This window comes from Nicotiana tabacum, chromosome 12 (assembly GCF_000715075.1).
Source record: "Nicotiana tabacum cultivar K326 chromosome 12, ASM71507v2, whole genome shotgun sequence".
Classification (NCBI taxonomy): Eukaryota; Viridiplantae; Streptophyta; class Magnoliopsida; order Solanales; family Solanaceae; genus Nicotiana; species Nicotiana tabacum.
The window spans coordinates 123813502-123830813 of NC_134091.1; the positions used below are offsets into that span (position 1 = coordinate 123813502).

A 17312-nucleotide genomic window follows, 5' to 3' on the forward strand; every position below is an offset into this window, starting at 1 on the left:
GAAAGAATTGAGAGTGCTCTGGGTTTCTTTTAACTCCCAAATCAACACGAAAGAATCGAAAAATCCCAGTCTGAAAAAACAGAACGAAATGACATTTTATGAGATGACAACTTTACAATTTTACATACCTTACTATTGAATTTACGTTCTCTTTGCAGCTTTATATCTCCCAAACCCACCCCACCTTATAAAAAGTTTATTATTTATTACATCGTCATTCCTACATTATAATATATGACTGAATGCTTCTAGATATACGATTTTGACAATATACCAGCTCCGGACCATTGTCAAGTCCGGCTTAATTTTGTGCTGAAACGTGATGCTTGTATCTTCTAATCTCAAGGGGATAAGCAAACATTAGCTTGCATGCGCTGAGGGAAGTGAATATCATTACGCAAATCATGTTCAGAAGGCTAAAGAGGGTGTGAATCTTGTTGTATGCTCTAACAAGACAGGAATTTCCGCTTCCTACTTTCATATCAGTATTAAGCCCAATGCATATCATAGGGGAAACTCCTTCTGGAGAACATCAAGATTCCGTGCGTCACATGCTTCCAACATATCATTTCGAGATGCACAGCTGCCCAACAAAATAATAGAAAAGAAAAACTCAGTTATGACCTGCAATCAATAGAGCAACATATGGACTTTTCATCATGTGATGTACCTCAGAGATATTCTCAAATATTGCCAGGCGTTATCTGCCTTGGGATTCATTGCTAGTGCTCGGACATAATAACGGATGGAATCCTCATACATACCCTGTATGCAAAAGAATATGTCTGAAATTATACTATCCATAATTACTAGCACTTCTAAAACAATTCAAACAAATTAGGCTTGAGATATAAAAGAAATTTTATTTTTCTAGATGAAATCAGCTGTCACAGCATGACACTGCAAATAACAATCTGGAACAGGAGGGAGGGAGAGAGAGAGAGAGAAAGAGAGAAGGTTGCCAATTAGATATTTTTTGTCTTTCTTTGGCTCTGGGAAACTGTTGATATAAAACGACGTCATGATTGGCATTTCTGCACTGTTCAGCACCGGATTCTGAGAAATGCATCTAAATTGCTAGCAATTAACAGATGGATAACTACCAAAATGATCTGACAAACCGCGCACATAATACCAAAGTTGCACGCAAAGTTCAATAAAACATGTTCCCTACTATTAACTTGGACCTACTTATATTGCTATTACTGCCAGCCTATCATATTTGTTTAGCTAAGGCCCAGGATTGGGAATGGAGTGTAACCTGAGAACAAATAAAAAGAACTACATAATACGTGCAACAAGTGTGGTTTATAACTTCTAACTAAAGGCATAGAAAATCACCTGGTTGGCGTAACTGATTCCCATGCACGTACATAGTTAGGCTTTAAATCTAGCGCCTGCGAAGTACAATTGAAATGTTAATAAATTCATTATTTTTCAGGCAAACCTATTTTCTATTATATAGAAAAGGCAAATATGATCGATCAAGGGCAGACTTGTCATTTTGTCTTTTTAGTAGAAAAGACACAATGGTCGACCAAGGGTACCTTTGTCATTTGCTTTTGTCATAAAATCTATTAAGGCACATGCTCTCACTCCATGGTCATTTTTATTTTTTCCATAAATCTAGAAGTATCAGTTTTTTCATCCAAGCAACAGACACAACATATGTTATTGATATATTAAATGAATGAATAATACTACACAGGAGGTCCTTATTTATAGCTATACTATACAAGGACATACTACTCCTCTACCAATGTGGGACAATATTACACTATATACATGCTGTAAATTAACACTCCCCCTCAAGCCGGTGCATACAAATCATATGTACCGAGCTTGTTACATATATAACTAATACGAGGACCAGTGAGAGACTTGGTGAAAATATCTGCAAGTTGATCATTTGACCTCACAAACTTTGTAGCAATCTCTCCTGAAAGTATCTTTTCTCTGACGAAGTGACAATCAATCTCAATGTGTTTAGTTCTCTCATGGAACACCGGATTTGATGCAATATGAAGGGCAGCTTGATTATCGCACACAAGTTCCATCCGACTGATTTCACCAAATTTCAACTCCTTGAGCAATTGTTTGGTCCAGACTAGCTCACATGTTGCCATAGCCATTGCTCGATATTCTGCTTCTGCACTAGACCGAGCAACTACATTCTGTTTCTTGCTCTTCCAGGATACCAAATTTCCTCCTACTAAAACACAATATCCAGACGTAGAACGTCTATCAGAAGGTGATCCTGCCCAATCAGCATCTGAGTATCCAATGATCTGCTCATGACCTTGATCCTCAAAGAGTAACCCTTTGCCTGGAGCCGATTTTATATATCGAATAATGCGGACAACTGCATCCCAATGACTATCACAGGGAGAATTCATAAACTGACTTACAACACTCACAGGATAGGAAATGTCGGGTCTAGTCACTGTGAGATAATTTAATTTTCCAACCAGCCGCATATAGCTTGCAGGATCGCTAAGCGGCTCCCCCTGTCCTGGCATAAGTTTAGAATTCGGATCCATCGGAGCGTCAACAGGTCTGCAACCTATCATCCCGGTCTCCTCAAGAATGTCTAAAGCATATTTTCTTTGAGAAATAACAATACCTGAGCTAGACTGGGCAACCTCAATACCCAGAAAGTACTTCAATCTGCCTAGATCCTTAGTTTGGAAGTGCTGGAAGAGATGCTGCTTCAGATTGGTAATACCATCCTGATCATTGCCAGTAATAACAATATCATCAACATAGACTACCAGATAAATACAGAGACTTGAAGCAGAGTGCCGATAAAACACAGAGTGATCAGCTTCACTACGAATCATGCCAAACTCCTGGATAACCGTGCTGAACTTACCAAACCAGGCACGAGGAGACTGCTTTAGACCATAAAATGACCGACACAAGCGACATACAAGGCCACGAGACTCCGTCTGAGCAACAAAACCAGGTGGTTGCTCCATATAAACCTCATCCTCAAGATCACCGTGAAGAAAGGCATTTTTAATGTCCAGCTGATAGAGGGGCCAATGACGAACCGCAGCCATGGATAGAAAAAGGCGGACTGAAGCCACTTTAGCCACGGGAGAGAAGGTATCACTGTAATCGAGCTCAAATATCTGAGTATATCCTTTGGCAACAAGACGGGCCTTAAGTCGATCAATCTGTCCATCGGGACCAACTTTGACTGCATAAACCCAACGACAACCAACAGTAGATTTACCTGAGGGAAGAGGAACAAGCTCCCAAGTACCACTTGTATGTAAAGCAGACATCTCGTCACTCATAGCCTGTCGCCATCCTGGATGAGACAACGCTTCACCTGTAGACTTAGGGATGGAAACCGAGGACAAAGAAGATATAAAAGCATAATGGGGAGATGACAGACGATGATAGCTCAAACCGATATAATGAGGATTAGGGTTAAGTGTGGTCCGTATACCTTTCCGAAGTGCAATCGATGTACTAGGAGCAGGGTCCGCAGCAGGAGCAGGGTCAGGTGCAGGACGAGAACCAGTTGGGCCTGATGGAGGACGCAAACGACGATGATAAGTCAAGAGTGGTGTTCCTGTGGCCGGGGAACTAGGGGGAACAACACTAGACTCCTCAACGGTTGGTATGGATGAAACCTCTGTGGTCGAAGGTGGAAGAGGAGCTATAGTAAACTCCTCAAAGGTCATTATAGGTAAGACCTCAGATATATCATGGTGGTCAGCAGAGGTAAAGAAAGGTTTAGACTCAAAAAATGTGACGTCAGCTGACATAAGGTACCTACGAAGATCTGGAGAATAACAACGATATCCCTTCTGAACACGAGAATAACCAAGGAAGACACACTTGAGAGCACGGGGAGCTAACTTATCTTTCCCAGGGACTAAGTTATGAACAAAACACGTGCTCCCAAAAACACGAGGTGGAAGAGAGTATAAGGGTGACTGGGGAAACAATACTGAATGCGGAATCTGATTCTTGATGGGAGATGAAGGCATCCGATTAATCAAATAACAAGCTGTGAGAACTGCATCGCCCCAAAAACGCAACGGAACACGAGATTCAATTAGAAGTGTGCGAGCAGTCTCAATAAGGTGCCTATTCTTTCTCTCAGCAACCCCATTTTGCTGAGGGGTATAAGGACAAGATGTCTGATGAATAATTCTCTTAGAAGTCATAAACTGCTGAAATTGAGAAGATAAATATTCTAAGGCATTATCACTGCGAAAAATGCGAATAGAAACACCAAATTGGTTTTTGATTTCAGCACAGAAACTCTGGAATATAGAAAATAACTCAGAACGATCTTTCATTAAGAAAAGCCAAGTACATCTTGAATAATCATCAATGAAACTGACAAAGTAACGAAATCTCAAGGATGAACTGACTCTACTAGGACCCCATATATCAGAATGAACTAAGGAGAAGACAGACTCTGCATGACTCAACACTACGCGAAGAGGAGGCTCGGGTATGTTTCCCAAGTTGACACGACTCACAATCTAATGTAGGCAAACTAGATAAACTAGGCACCATCTTCTGAAGTTTGGATAAACTCGGATATCCTAAACGTCTGTGGATTAGATCTGGAGGATCTGTAACTAGACATGTTGTGGAAGGACTGAGTGAGTTAAGGTAGTAAAGGCCTTCTGATTCACGTCCTGTACCAATGGTCTGTCCCGTACTGCGGTCCTGCATAATAAAAGAATTGTCAATAAAATATATACCACAATGGAGGGCACGAGTCAAACGACTAACAGATGCAAGACTAAAAGGACAGCCAGGGACATAAAGAACGGAATCTAGGGTGATAGAAGACAAGGGATTAGCTTGTCCAACTCCTTTTGCCTTAGTTTGACATCCATTGGCTAAAGTAACAGTGGGAAGAGACTGTGAATATACAATATTTGACAAAAGTGATATATTACCAGAGATGTGATCAGAAGCACCGGAGTCCATGACCCATGGGCCAAGAGTGCTAGACTGGGAAACACAAGCAAAAGAATTACCAGAAACAGAAGTATCAGTCTGAGCAACTGAGGCTACTTGTGGAGATGTCTGCTTACTTGCTCAATACTGAAGAAGCTCATTATATTCTTCTTTAGATAAAGAAAATCCTTGGTTACCTGGAGTCTCGGTCTGAGCAATGTAAGCATTTTTGGGTGGACGACCATGTAAGGAATAACACATTTCACGAGTGTGTCCAAGTTTGTGACAATAAGAACACTTGGGTCTAGATCTTCCAAAACGACCTCCTCCTCGTCTATGCTCCATAGTTTGAGATGCCCGAACATCCATTGTCTGGGATGCAAGAACAGAGGAATCAAGTATCTGTGATGAGATCACTGGTGGACTTGGTGCTGCAGCAAGGCGGAGTAATCGAGAGAATAATTCATCAACTGTCGGGACAGACGGACTAGCCAAAATCTGGTCGCGTACTGAATCAAGATCATTAGGAAGTCCAGCGAGGGTAAGAACGAGAAACATCTTTTGTCGCTGCTCTTGTTGTTTTTCCACACTAGCCAGAAACTGGCATCAACTTCTCAAATTCCTCCATGACTGTCTGTACTTGACCCAAGTAAGTAGACATATCCAATTCCTGCTTCTTTAAGTTTGTCATCCGTGATATCACATCATAGAAGCGAGATATGTCATTAGTGTATAAGGTGCGTGCCTTTGCCCAAACCAAATAACATGTCTGGAATGGACGAAACAAGGGCATCAACTTGGAATCAATAGATCGCCACAAGATGCTACATAATTGAGCATCGATTTTTGCCCAAAGTGCTATTGCCTTTTCATCTCCATCGCTAGACTGTTTGATTAGATGATCTTGAACACCTTGACCTCTACACCATAACTCGACAGATGAATCCCAAGCTAAGTAGTTTGAACCTCTCATTAAAGGTTCCGAGGTAATAATAGCACTAGAGTTTCCAGAACTCATGTTTCTAGACCCAAAAGCATCAAATCCCATAGACATTGTTGCAAATTATTGCCAAATAGGAGAAAGAATCAACTGTAATCCACTGAAACAGTGTACGGAAATACAGAAACAGAATACTGAAAACTGTAGCTGCCGGAATCTACTGTAGCTGTCGGAATAGTACTGTAGCTGCCGGAAAAAACTCAAAGTTGTCGGAATGAAATGAAAACAGTAGGGGTAGGATCGGAATTACCAGGCGACCCAACTGTTCTGAAGGAAGATTTTCAAAAAATGGCCGGAAGTGGTCGTACGCGCCGGCGCGTGAGCTCACGCGCGTGAGCTTCTGGTGGCGCGTGGAGGCGCGTGAGGCTGCTTCTGCCGGAGTTTTTCACTGGGGTTTGGTCGCCGGACAGTGACGACTCTTGTGGTAGTGTTGGATTTTGCACAACACTGACAGAAATGAAGCAGATAGAAAACAACCTTAAAAAAAATATTGATTTCTCTTTCCCGGAATCGCTGGAATTTATGCACAGCGATAAGTCTCTCACAATTGCTCTGATACCATGTGAGAAGGCACGGGAGAAAATATGTTATTGATATATTGAATGAATGAATAATACTACACAAGAGGTCCTTATTTATAGCTATACTATACAAGGACATACTACTCCTCTACCAATGTGGGGACAATATTACACTATATACATGCTGTAAATTAACAGAGTCCAAGTATGTATTGAAGTGAATAAGAAGCTTTCAAACGTCTTCAAAAGATTCAGTACAAGATAACCACAACAAGATCATCAGATGGGTAAGACCTTCCAGTAAATACACTATCATACTACTACCAATCCTGGGGCAGTTACATTGTAAAAATTGCAAATCGCTGAGAATCTCCAAACACTCCCTAACTGTATTGTATAGAATTAAACTTGTATTAGCAAGGTTAGCATGCAAATCACTAGGTGCTTTCTTGTAAGGTTGCAAATCAGCAACTAGGTGACGTATCCAGGCAGATCCACCATCGTATGTCTAAATAGAGGACAATGAGCAATCATTAGGTGAAGTGAAGAGTACCTGCTGATAAGCCAATATTGCATCAGCACTCTGAACACTGTTAGCTTGTGTTGCACCAAGCTTATTCCAGAGTGAGTAGTCCCTAGGTTTGAGCTTTAGTGCTGTCTTAAAAGACTCAATAGCTTTGTCATATTCTCTTGATAGATTGTATAAAACCCCAAGTACTATGTGTACGTCAGCATCATCAGGTGACATTTGAGCTGCATCCGTAAATAATCTAGATACCTGTATCACATGAAAATAAACATCTCAGTTAATTGCCCTGCATTTACAATTCCCACACTATGGCCTCTTTCCGTTCTCTAATCTCAACAGAGAAAAGGAGGTAGAAGAAGACGAGAAGGAGAAAAAAAAGGGAAAAGGCAAGAAAGAGCTAGAACGAGTGGATTGGCCATAGCCGCCTCAGGTATCTATGAGGAGAATACGGAAGGGAAAAGGAAGAGAAGATAAATAAAGAGTCTTACATCAGCATGATAAAAAGAAACAGGCTGATCCTGAGGGGCAATACTCCCATACTTCGGGTGGTGGCGCAGCCAACTATACAAATACTTCAATGCAGCTTGTTGCTCCAGTTCTGGACAATTACAAAATAGAAAAATACTATTTTCTGAGCATGCTAATATTAATAAATCCTTAATAGATAAAAATTACAGCTGCGTGTGAAATAAGAATCTATGAAATCCAAAAATTCACACTCTTGATGCCATTGTGTTCCTCATGAGAATGTCCATTGCCTAATTATGGTATCTATTTATAATGGAGCAAATATTTGAAAACTCGGTTCTTAGGCTACAAAAGCAACAAATCTAGAGGATCAAAAAATAATGTGAATCTGATTAAACTTTAAAGTCACTACAAAACAAAAGTGCCTCAATGCGAGCTTCACGTCACAATAACATGAATATGTTAACTAAGCAAATAATGTAATACTCTTGTTCATTAATTTATGACGTTTCTAAATTACATTTGACAATCATTACTAGGAACCTACACCACATAACAAGTGGCAATAAAGTTTGAACATAGCAGAAGCTCCAAATCCCATTAAATTAATATCCTATAAAAAATTTAGGCTGATCTATTTTTTTTTCAAAACGAAACCCAGACCCCAAACGGCCAAAACCTCCCACCCTAGAGTCAACAGTGCCCTTTTTCCACTTTGCTCCCGTGATGACTCGACACACCAACCGCTTTGGTTGGAGGTGGATGGTCCTTTCCACTACACTTACCTCACTTGTCAAAGTTCAGGCTGATCTACCACAATTGTTCACTTGAATTAATAAAAAGCTAAACTAACTACTTACCATTTGTGTGACTAACTCCAAGGGAGAGAAGAACTTCCAGATTTGTGGGATCAGCCTCCTGTGCTCGCATCATGGCAGCTATAGCCTGTGAAAACGGTGATTATGGTGTTATGCCTTCCCAATAAATTGAGCTCAGCATTTGTGACGCAAGAAGTCCAGACAGAAAAAGACTCTAAAACCATTAAACATATCACCATGCATCATTATTGCATTAGTTTCAGCATCAACTCCTCACATTTACAACAACAACTATGCCTCGGTCCCAAACAAAGTTGGGGTGAGCGATATGAATACTCGCTTCTTTCTTTAAAGCTCAACTCATATCATCATCATGCCAAAATAAAATAAGAATAGTGAAGATAAGTTTTATCTATATATATAATATATATACACACACACACGCATACATATATATGTATAATAGCAATAATAGGCAGAATAGCCTAGTAGACTCATGTACTTGTTCGCATTTGTCATCCCGGTCCCTATACTTAGCAGTTTGTCGAATGAATACTTATACTTTTTCAAAATAAGGTTTTAAAATACCTCTGACCATTAACCGAGCTTATGTGGCATTGATATAACTGAGTTGGAGGAAATGTGTAATATACACGCTCATAAGGGGCTTGAATTGATTTAAAAAGTACTGAAATCAATTCTATGGAAAAAAAAAAGCAAAAAAACCAGAAAAACAGAAAAAAAGAAAAGAAAAGAAAAAGCTATCAATTCCATCTTCCTCCCAAAGTACCCAAAAATCAGTCTGCTGCTACCGCCCCTAGACCTCCTCCTTTCCTTCCACAACTACTTACCTTCTCCACTTCCACGATTGCTTCACATCTTTCTTCCTCCAACCACCAAAAATATTTTATTCAAGAAATCCCCCACCAAAGAAAAAGAATAAAAATCATCCCTCTTACACAAATACACTCATCAACCCTTACAAAAAGGGTGGGTGGGGAGAAGACAACAAGATAAACAGTAAATAAGAGAGTGAGATAGGCCTCAAACAAATAGCAAATAATTTGATCTTCAATTCAATGGGGTTTTCAAAGGCACATTCTCGTTCACTGTTGGTACGATTTCGGAGTGTACTTGGCTCAAAACTACAACGTTCCCAATATTCAGAATCTCGTTGACACTGGCCTTATCATCGCTAAGCATCTTGTCTTGAAGAGAATTATCGCAAATTCAGAAAGAGGGCAGATGATGAAGATTAGTCCTTGGTTCTTTTCGGTGTCGTTTTATTAATTTTCCGGGTGCTTAAATTTTTGGGAGGGTTTATTTTTTGGAAATGTACTGAATTTTTATTGTCTTTGTTTATACGATTCACGAATGAAATTCGAAGAATTTTTTCTTTCAATTGTTTTGCTTAGCCAATTGATGAGTTTGGAGGGGGAAAAGATAAGGGTGTCCTTAGACTAGAAATGGAATGAATTTGAGTTATTTTAAAAGAAATAGTTTTTGTAAAATTAAAAAATGATGTGGCATATTTTATCTGACGTGTATATTAATATGAGGGCGTTTGAGAGACACGCAAGGTCAGAGGGATTTAAAGTAATGTGTTTTAGTAAGTATAAGTGTCCAATCGACAAACTGTTGAGTACAAGGACCGGGATGACAAACACGAACAAGTACAAGTATTTACCAGGCTATTCTGCCATAATAATAAGATAAATAGTAATAATATTAAACGTTCTCTAACAAATCTAAGGCCTATTCCGAACTAGTAAGTATCACCTATATGGATCTATAATATCAACTCCTCACATTTGCTTCAAAAAAATTAAATAGATAAGGCTACTTATGAGTTCAATTATTTTCGGTACCGGGTGATTCCCGATCAAACAGCAGAAGATGGGGAGAGTTCAATTCACAATTCTTCATCAAAAAATCTCTTTAGATCGTCTCACCAATAACCAACTGAACTTGTGAGCTTAGCTGTTTCACCGTTATATTGGTTTGTGCATATGCCTGAAGAATTATGTGAATTGAATTCTCCCTATTTCTTCTGTTTGATTGGAAAGGATAATGCCTTGAGCAGTATTTCAATCATTCAACAAGAACCATACAAGAAATGTAGGCTTTTGACCATCTCAGGATACCAAGAGGCTTCTGGGTTGTAACATAATTACTAAAGCAAAATCTGATAGAAAGATAAATAGTAAAGAAAAGACCATCATATTGTAATCAAGCATGTCAATGTTTTATAACCTCTTCTTGTCATGGAAGGTTTTTAATTTGGAACTGAGAGAATAGAAATGCAGTTCATCAACCACTTGTATGAGTTTGATCCTTTTTGCAGATAAACACATATGGAATGATTCACAAAAGATATCTCAGAAAAATTAGTGAATGAAGAACGGATAAACTAATATTAACCTGTTGATCATCATCGTTTTCAGCATGTGCTATGCCAAGTAACCTCCAACCCTCAGCATTTTCAGGGTTCTTCAAGACTTCAGCCTCCAAAGCAAGAACTGCTTCGCTTAGGAGACCCTTCCGGAATAGTTCCTGCCCTTCTTTTAGAGGATTCGGATGACCAACATAAGGATTCAAATCAGAGAACACATAAACTCCCCTTGATGCGTCTGATTGCTGTTTGAGAGCAGCTTGCTCGTTCATATACCTGTTGGAAAATGGTAAAACCAAGCACATAATTCAAGGAAATGCATAAGCCTTGCATAGAGTGTCCTAAGCTGAAACTAGTCTCTGGTATGCAAAAGCAGATAAACAACGGATATGAACAGGGTTTGCCAATTTCTGCCATGTAAAGGCTGATAAAAAATGAGAAAATATAGGGAAAAAGCCTCAGAAAGGGACAGGGACTAACAGGGTTTTTTTTTTGTGTGTGTGTGTTGGGGGGAGAGGGGGGATAATAAAGGAAGGCAAAGAGCCAAAGAATAAGAAAAGACAGACATGACGGATGAAAAGCATAATGTCACCAAGAGAGACACACAACATAATTAAAGAGATTTTTTTGAAACAGGTGATTCATGGGCCTCGGGTTGGAAACTCATAATATGCCAAAATAACAGTTACAGAAATTAGTATTGGAACATAAGTTATCACGAATCTAATACCATATAATTTATATTTTCTCAAGCATGGTGAAACTTACTCATCATAAGCCTCTGCCCAGCTATCAGCCGAGGTTTCACCAAATGCTCCTTCAGCAACTTGATTCCCAAATTCATCTGCCCAATCATTCACGTTCAACTTTGAAAATTCATTTACCCACTCGTCATTTACAGATCCATGCTGCTCACGTTCAGCAGAAAACTCATTCACCCACCCTTGTGGTCCACGAGAAAGCTGAAAACAACAAAGGACACGTGCAAATATTAATGTGAAAGGACTTAGACCTCACAACATGTTAAAGGAAACTCATCAACCACAATCACGTTTCAAACCACATATATTAGGAACTCTCCGGTGAGAAAGTTCCAGGTTCAACAGCTTTTGCCTTTTAGTGCATCTCATACTCACAAAATCATAGACAAGACATATCCTACAACTTCTGGAGTAAGATCAACACATTCAATGCCTTATCCACATCCACACACAAAAAAAATATCAACTCTTGTAATGATCTTGCACTTGCCTCCTCATGCGCAAACTGGTCAGCCCATGATTGACCTCCATTATACTGCTGTCCGTATTCTGCTGCCCAATCCCCAGGAGCAACTGTAGCAGGCTTGAATTGATTTTCTTCAATAGTAATTTCACCACGACTCATCTTGGATACAAATTGGAGAAATTTGGAATTCTACATGAATTAATAAAGCAATCATATACTAATGAAGGTAAAAATGCAATAAACAAATATTCCAAAATGAACCAATGAACAGAAATATTTATCTGCTAAACATCTCCTCGACTTGATATATTCTACTAAATTGTTTCATTAGATAGCTAGCATGTCTCCATGGTGGTTCAGGTTAGCAATCAGTTTCTGATTTATTTTTTAATAAGTAGTCACAAGTTCCTGATATACCAGTAATACCTGCCTTTCTTTCTATTTAATCCCCTTTACTTAGCTGCTACTGCAGTATATTACTTGCATCCCTTCCCTATTCCATTCACAAGCAGAAAATGGAAGGTGGCACATGTAGAATAATCATGATGAACGTAATAGCCAATTAGTACTGGTACTAGCCCTTAAATTAGAGGTTGTCTTGTTACCCCACATGCATTTATAGCCGCTTAGGGGTTGTTTGGTAGGGTATATAAGAAAAGTACTGAATAGGGTGTATTAGTAATGTTGGGATTGGTTTGGCGTATTAAAGGTTTTGAAAGGGCAGTTTTATCTTTATACATGCTTATCCATCTATTAAAAACCATGGTATTGCTAATGTCATGGTTTTCTATATAGAAGAACAGTACTGAATAAGGTGAAAAACACTACCAAACAAGAGATTAATAATACCAAAGTTAATACATGTATTATTTTCCATAATACATCCTACCAAACGACACCTTAGTACACTCAGAAGAATGTCAATAATGTTTGCTTGAGCAAATATAAAATAAAACAAGACTTAGCATGAAACCTGAAATTTTGGGTCATTGTTTTGAGCTAATGTGTGAGCCAACATACGTGTTTGCTCCATGGCCGCCAAGTTAGGAATATTTGCACCTCTCATTTGACCGATCATTCCAAGTTGGGATTGCTCCTGCAATAGCACAGGAAAACTGTACTCATAAACAAAAACAGAGAACATGGAAAGGTGGGAGGGAGAGAAAGGGACTCTGGAGGGAGAGAGAGAGAGGGAGGGGGGGGTTGCTGACATCATCAGGGGCTCTTCGTCATTTAACTTATATAAGCCACACCAGATTAAAAGGATGATGAAATACAATTAGCCCTATTTTCATCTACGCATTCTCCCTGACATCTGAATACAGGCTAGTTTGTCCTCCCCCTCTCTGTGATTGTGTGTGCGTGTAGGTGCACATGTATGTTCTCTCTTGCTTCTATAAAGGATGCTTTAGTCCAAAGCTGCTAACAAATTCAAATGCTCTGAACATTAACATAATTAGTATGATCTCTCTCTCTCTCTCTCTCTCTCTCTCTCTCTCTCTCTCTCTCTCTCTCTCTCTCTCTCTCTCTCTTGTGTGTGCCTGGATGCATTTTGTTCATAAGTTCAATCTGACAGCCTAATAGAACTCATATCCAAATTAAACTTTTTTTTGGATATGTTTTTAGGTATAGATCCAAATTATTCTATGATGAATCTAATTCCACCGAGCATGACAATATTCATAAAGGTAGACTATTCTCCTCTTTATTCATAAAGGTGGACTATTCTCCTCTTTCTCATTTCCCCTCCCGGCCAAAATGCAACCCCACCTAATGCAGGAGTTTAATAAAACTTTCTTACATGCTCAAATTCAGATGCCCAGCCATTAGCGCCATGTTGTTGTTCAAATGATTGGGCCCAAGCGTTGGGGTCAGCATGTTCTACTCGGTTCTGTGCAAACTCATTAATCCATCCATCTGCAACATGAGGCGCAGGTCTCATAGCTAGGGACTCATTCCAATACTCCTCAAGCTCGGGATATCTTCCAGGCACAGGGCCCCTTGCCCTAGCATCATTATCAATTTCTAAAGAAGATAATAGAGCATTAACCTGATGAATAAAATCGTTAAGTTAGTTATAGAATAGTTATAGGAAGACAAAGTAAATAAAGAACTGAGAGCACAGAAGTATTTTCGGCATATTTGAAGAACTGAAGGACCAAAACAAGACAATAGTGTACTATGGTTGAAATGACCCCCTTTCTGCCTGCTCATCAAAGCACAGTGTTCTGTAGGTGGAGTAGAAACAACAAAATACTTTTGTTTCTTGCCCATATACACCAAAACACAATCTCCTCGCATCTGTTTGGATTTCCTAGTTCAGTTATTAAAAGTCCACTAATTTTCTTTTTCTAGTAATAAGACTTTTTATATCTGTAATGAGTTTGAAACGTCGATCACTTAGCATACATATACAGAATCATATAACTAATAATGAATTCTGATGGATGGAAAATACAGTTTGGCACATTATCATCACATTGCCAACAAAATATGAGCTGTTCCTTTTCTGTTTTTGATATTTAATTTTGAACAGCCAGACAGAAGAGATAGTTATGAATTCCTATATGCAAATCGTAAATCTATTACAAGAGATTGGTGAATTTTTGTTTCATGGATATCTGAAATAGTTTAGGAAACTAAGACGGACTGATAGTACCTAAATGTCACTAACTGAGTAGAATTATATGGCTAGAAACCAAACCTGTCCATTTATGAAGTCTTCACCTTTATCAGCAAAAAAATGCCGGGCCATGATCGTGCTACGGTCCCGTATGCATTGCTTGTCACCTTCTGATAAACCTAATAATGGCAGTGAAGTAGGACGAAACTGCATTCCACCCTGACTGCTGTTGACAAACGAGTGCAAAAAGCTTGACAACACTTGCTGTGGAGGCCCTACATGTGGAGGAAAAGGGAATCAAACTCATAAGAACATTCACCAAAGTTGATGAAATTAGCAACCATCCACATAGCTTGGTCATTTTCACCAATCATCCAACTTCTCAGACAGTAAAGCACCAAGTTGGAAATGCCAAATGCCATCTAAGTACAAGCCCATCCCTTTCCTCTAATGTGCCTTTTAACTAGCTGGGAAGATATCATTTTATAAACTGATATCTATCATGTTCTTTGTAAAGTTAAAGCACAGAAAAAAGACTCAAATAGGCTTTTTCACAATCAAATATGATTATATGAGTATAACTTAGCACTCCCTCCTCCATCCACAGTATAATTCCCTAACCCGCCCCTTGATACAGCTTTCAGTGCCATATTGACAAATGAACTCAACGACCGGTTTGCATACCATTCGTAATTCAAATTCATCAAAAGTAATGCTTACTCCTGGACCCACATACAATTCTCTACTTCAGCCAAGTTAAATCAGGCAACAATGCTCCAATCCTATCACAGAATTGCTAAAATGTCTCTCATAACTGGCAGCCCCCATCATTATAATGATTGAAGAGATAGTACAGTGTTACCATTAAGATCTGGTTGAACCCGGGCATACTCCAAAGGGATGTTTGTCATGTTCTGACTTCCATGAGCAAATGGAAGTTGAGGCCTTTGTATCTCATCCCAAACGTCAGAGAGCCTATTCTGATCTGCAGAACGGAACCCTTGAAGGAACTGGGAACCCTGAGAAAGTTGTATTACAAGTGAGTAATGCATTCGCGGGTGGATCCCTCCTCAACCCACAAGTATCAATATATATATATATATATATATATTAACCTGAATATTAGGGTGCAGTGGTTGTTCAAACTCTGATCCTGGAAGTGAGACCAATGGTTCTTGAAAACCTGCAAGGAAGTTGCCATCGGACGATGTACTCACTGATGTAGGGATCTCTTTTAGCCTTTCCTGTAAGAGAGATGAATCATTAATCAAGTTAATGTAAGTCCATAACACATGTACATACACCTTGACTCTGAGATGTCATTTAAGCTATCCCGAACTTAAACTTGTGTCCTAGTCTATTTCTGTCAAGAAAATTGTTCAATATAGACAAATCTATATTACAAATACACTTTACAACTAAAACACAAAGACTCCCCGTATTTCAGAACACAAACTCGGTACAGATCCACAAGTAGCAAATCTAAGGATTAAGTTATACAAACTGACAGTGTAATGATTTTTTACATTATCAACTAATTTTAACTTGTGATAGCAAGTCAATCACCAATTTTACTATATTATAAATTAATGCTTATCAAGACATTTACCTGTAATAATAACCTAATAAGTAACTAGATTGGGTAACTATTCTTTAAACCATCAATGCACATAACTTAAACTCTAAAATCAAATTAAATCTTTTACAGGAAGAAAGCGTCAGCGAGCGAATTTCTTAGTGTCTAAAATTTTATATCAATCAATCAAGTGCACCTGAATTTCAATAATATATTATCCATTTCGCTCTGAATTCAGTAGTCATAGCTCACAAGAGAAAGAGTGTTATGAGGTACCTGAGTCTTAGAAGAAGAGCCGATGAGAGCGTTAGCGAGAGCACCGAATGGATTGGAGGAAGAAGAAGGTTCGCCACAGCTTGGAGCACCGGTAACCAAGTCTCTCATCGCCATGACTTTTTCTTCTAATTAATTTTCTTCCTTTTTTACTGAATTTTTGTAGTTGTTATTGATTGAGTTGAAGGAAGAAAAATGAAGAGGTGCGGCTGACGACGGCGGTTGACGGAGGAGTTCGGTGAGGACAAAGGCCGGAGGAGCAGAGGTGTAAATTTGTTTTATAGTGATATATGTGTGTGTATAGGGAAATCGCGATTATTTATATTTGTATATATAGTGGTGGTGGTTAGGCGATGGCCAGAGATTGGGATTTTGCTTATTTCTATCCTCTATTGGGAAATGTGACCGAGCGCAGCTGGCCCTACCCGCACTCGACCTAGACTAATTCTAATGGGTAAATGCTAATGCGTTCCCAATAGAGGTGATTCTATACTATTCAAGACCTTTATTTATATTTAGGTTAAGGAAGAAGGGATATTTATATTCAACACAAAACTTATTAGTAACATTTTGTTATGAAAATATTATATTGTGGATGTCCATTCATTACTCTGTTATAGATAATTTTTCCGAAGAAGATTATCTATTTATTACTATGTTGAAGTTTATCTACAAGCAGTTGATGCACGCAGGTTGCAAGCAATTCAATGAAATGATTTGCAGCAGCTTCTTATTAAGCAGGCAGGTTGCAGGCAGCGCATGCAGACAGCTTACAAACAGCTCATGCAAGCAGGTTGCAAGCAACTCAATGAAATAATTTGTAGCAGCTTCTTATTAAACAGGCATGTTGCAAGCAGCTCATGCATACAGCTTACAAGCAGCTAAAGAAAAGCCTTGCAGCTGCTTCCTGAAAAGCCTCGCAGTTGCTTCATTTCTTCTATAAATAAAGG

At 39.0% G+C, this 17312-nt stretch overlaps 1 protein-coding gene across 1 annotated transcript; it reads right to left on the reverse strand.

Moving 5' to 3' along the window:
- Nucleotides 1–71: 71 nt before the first annotated feature.
- Nucleotides 72–16606, reverse strand: LOC107822121 (peroxisome biogenesis protein 5-like; the record flags this gene model as incomplete). The annotated part of the gene is given in 16 exon segments (NM_001326088.1): nucleotides 72–583; nucleotides 671–765; nucleotides 1342–1360; nucleotides 1363–1397; nucleotides 7010–7234; nucleotides 7474–7583; nucleotides 8314–8398; nucleotides 10693–10939; nucleotides 11432–11625; nucleotides 11915–12079; nucleotides 12864–12986; nucleotides 13692–13940; nucleotides 14595–14788; nucleotides 15376–15532; nucleotides 15629–15757; nucleotides 16366–16606. Coding segments are annotated over 16 exon segments (2220 nt in total).
- Between the last annotated feature and the right edge of the window lie 706 nt (nucleotides 16607–17312).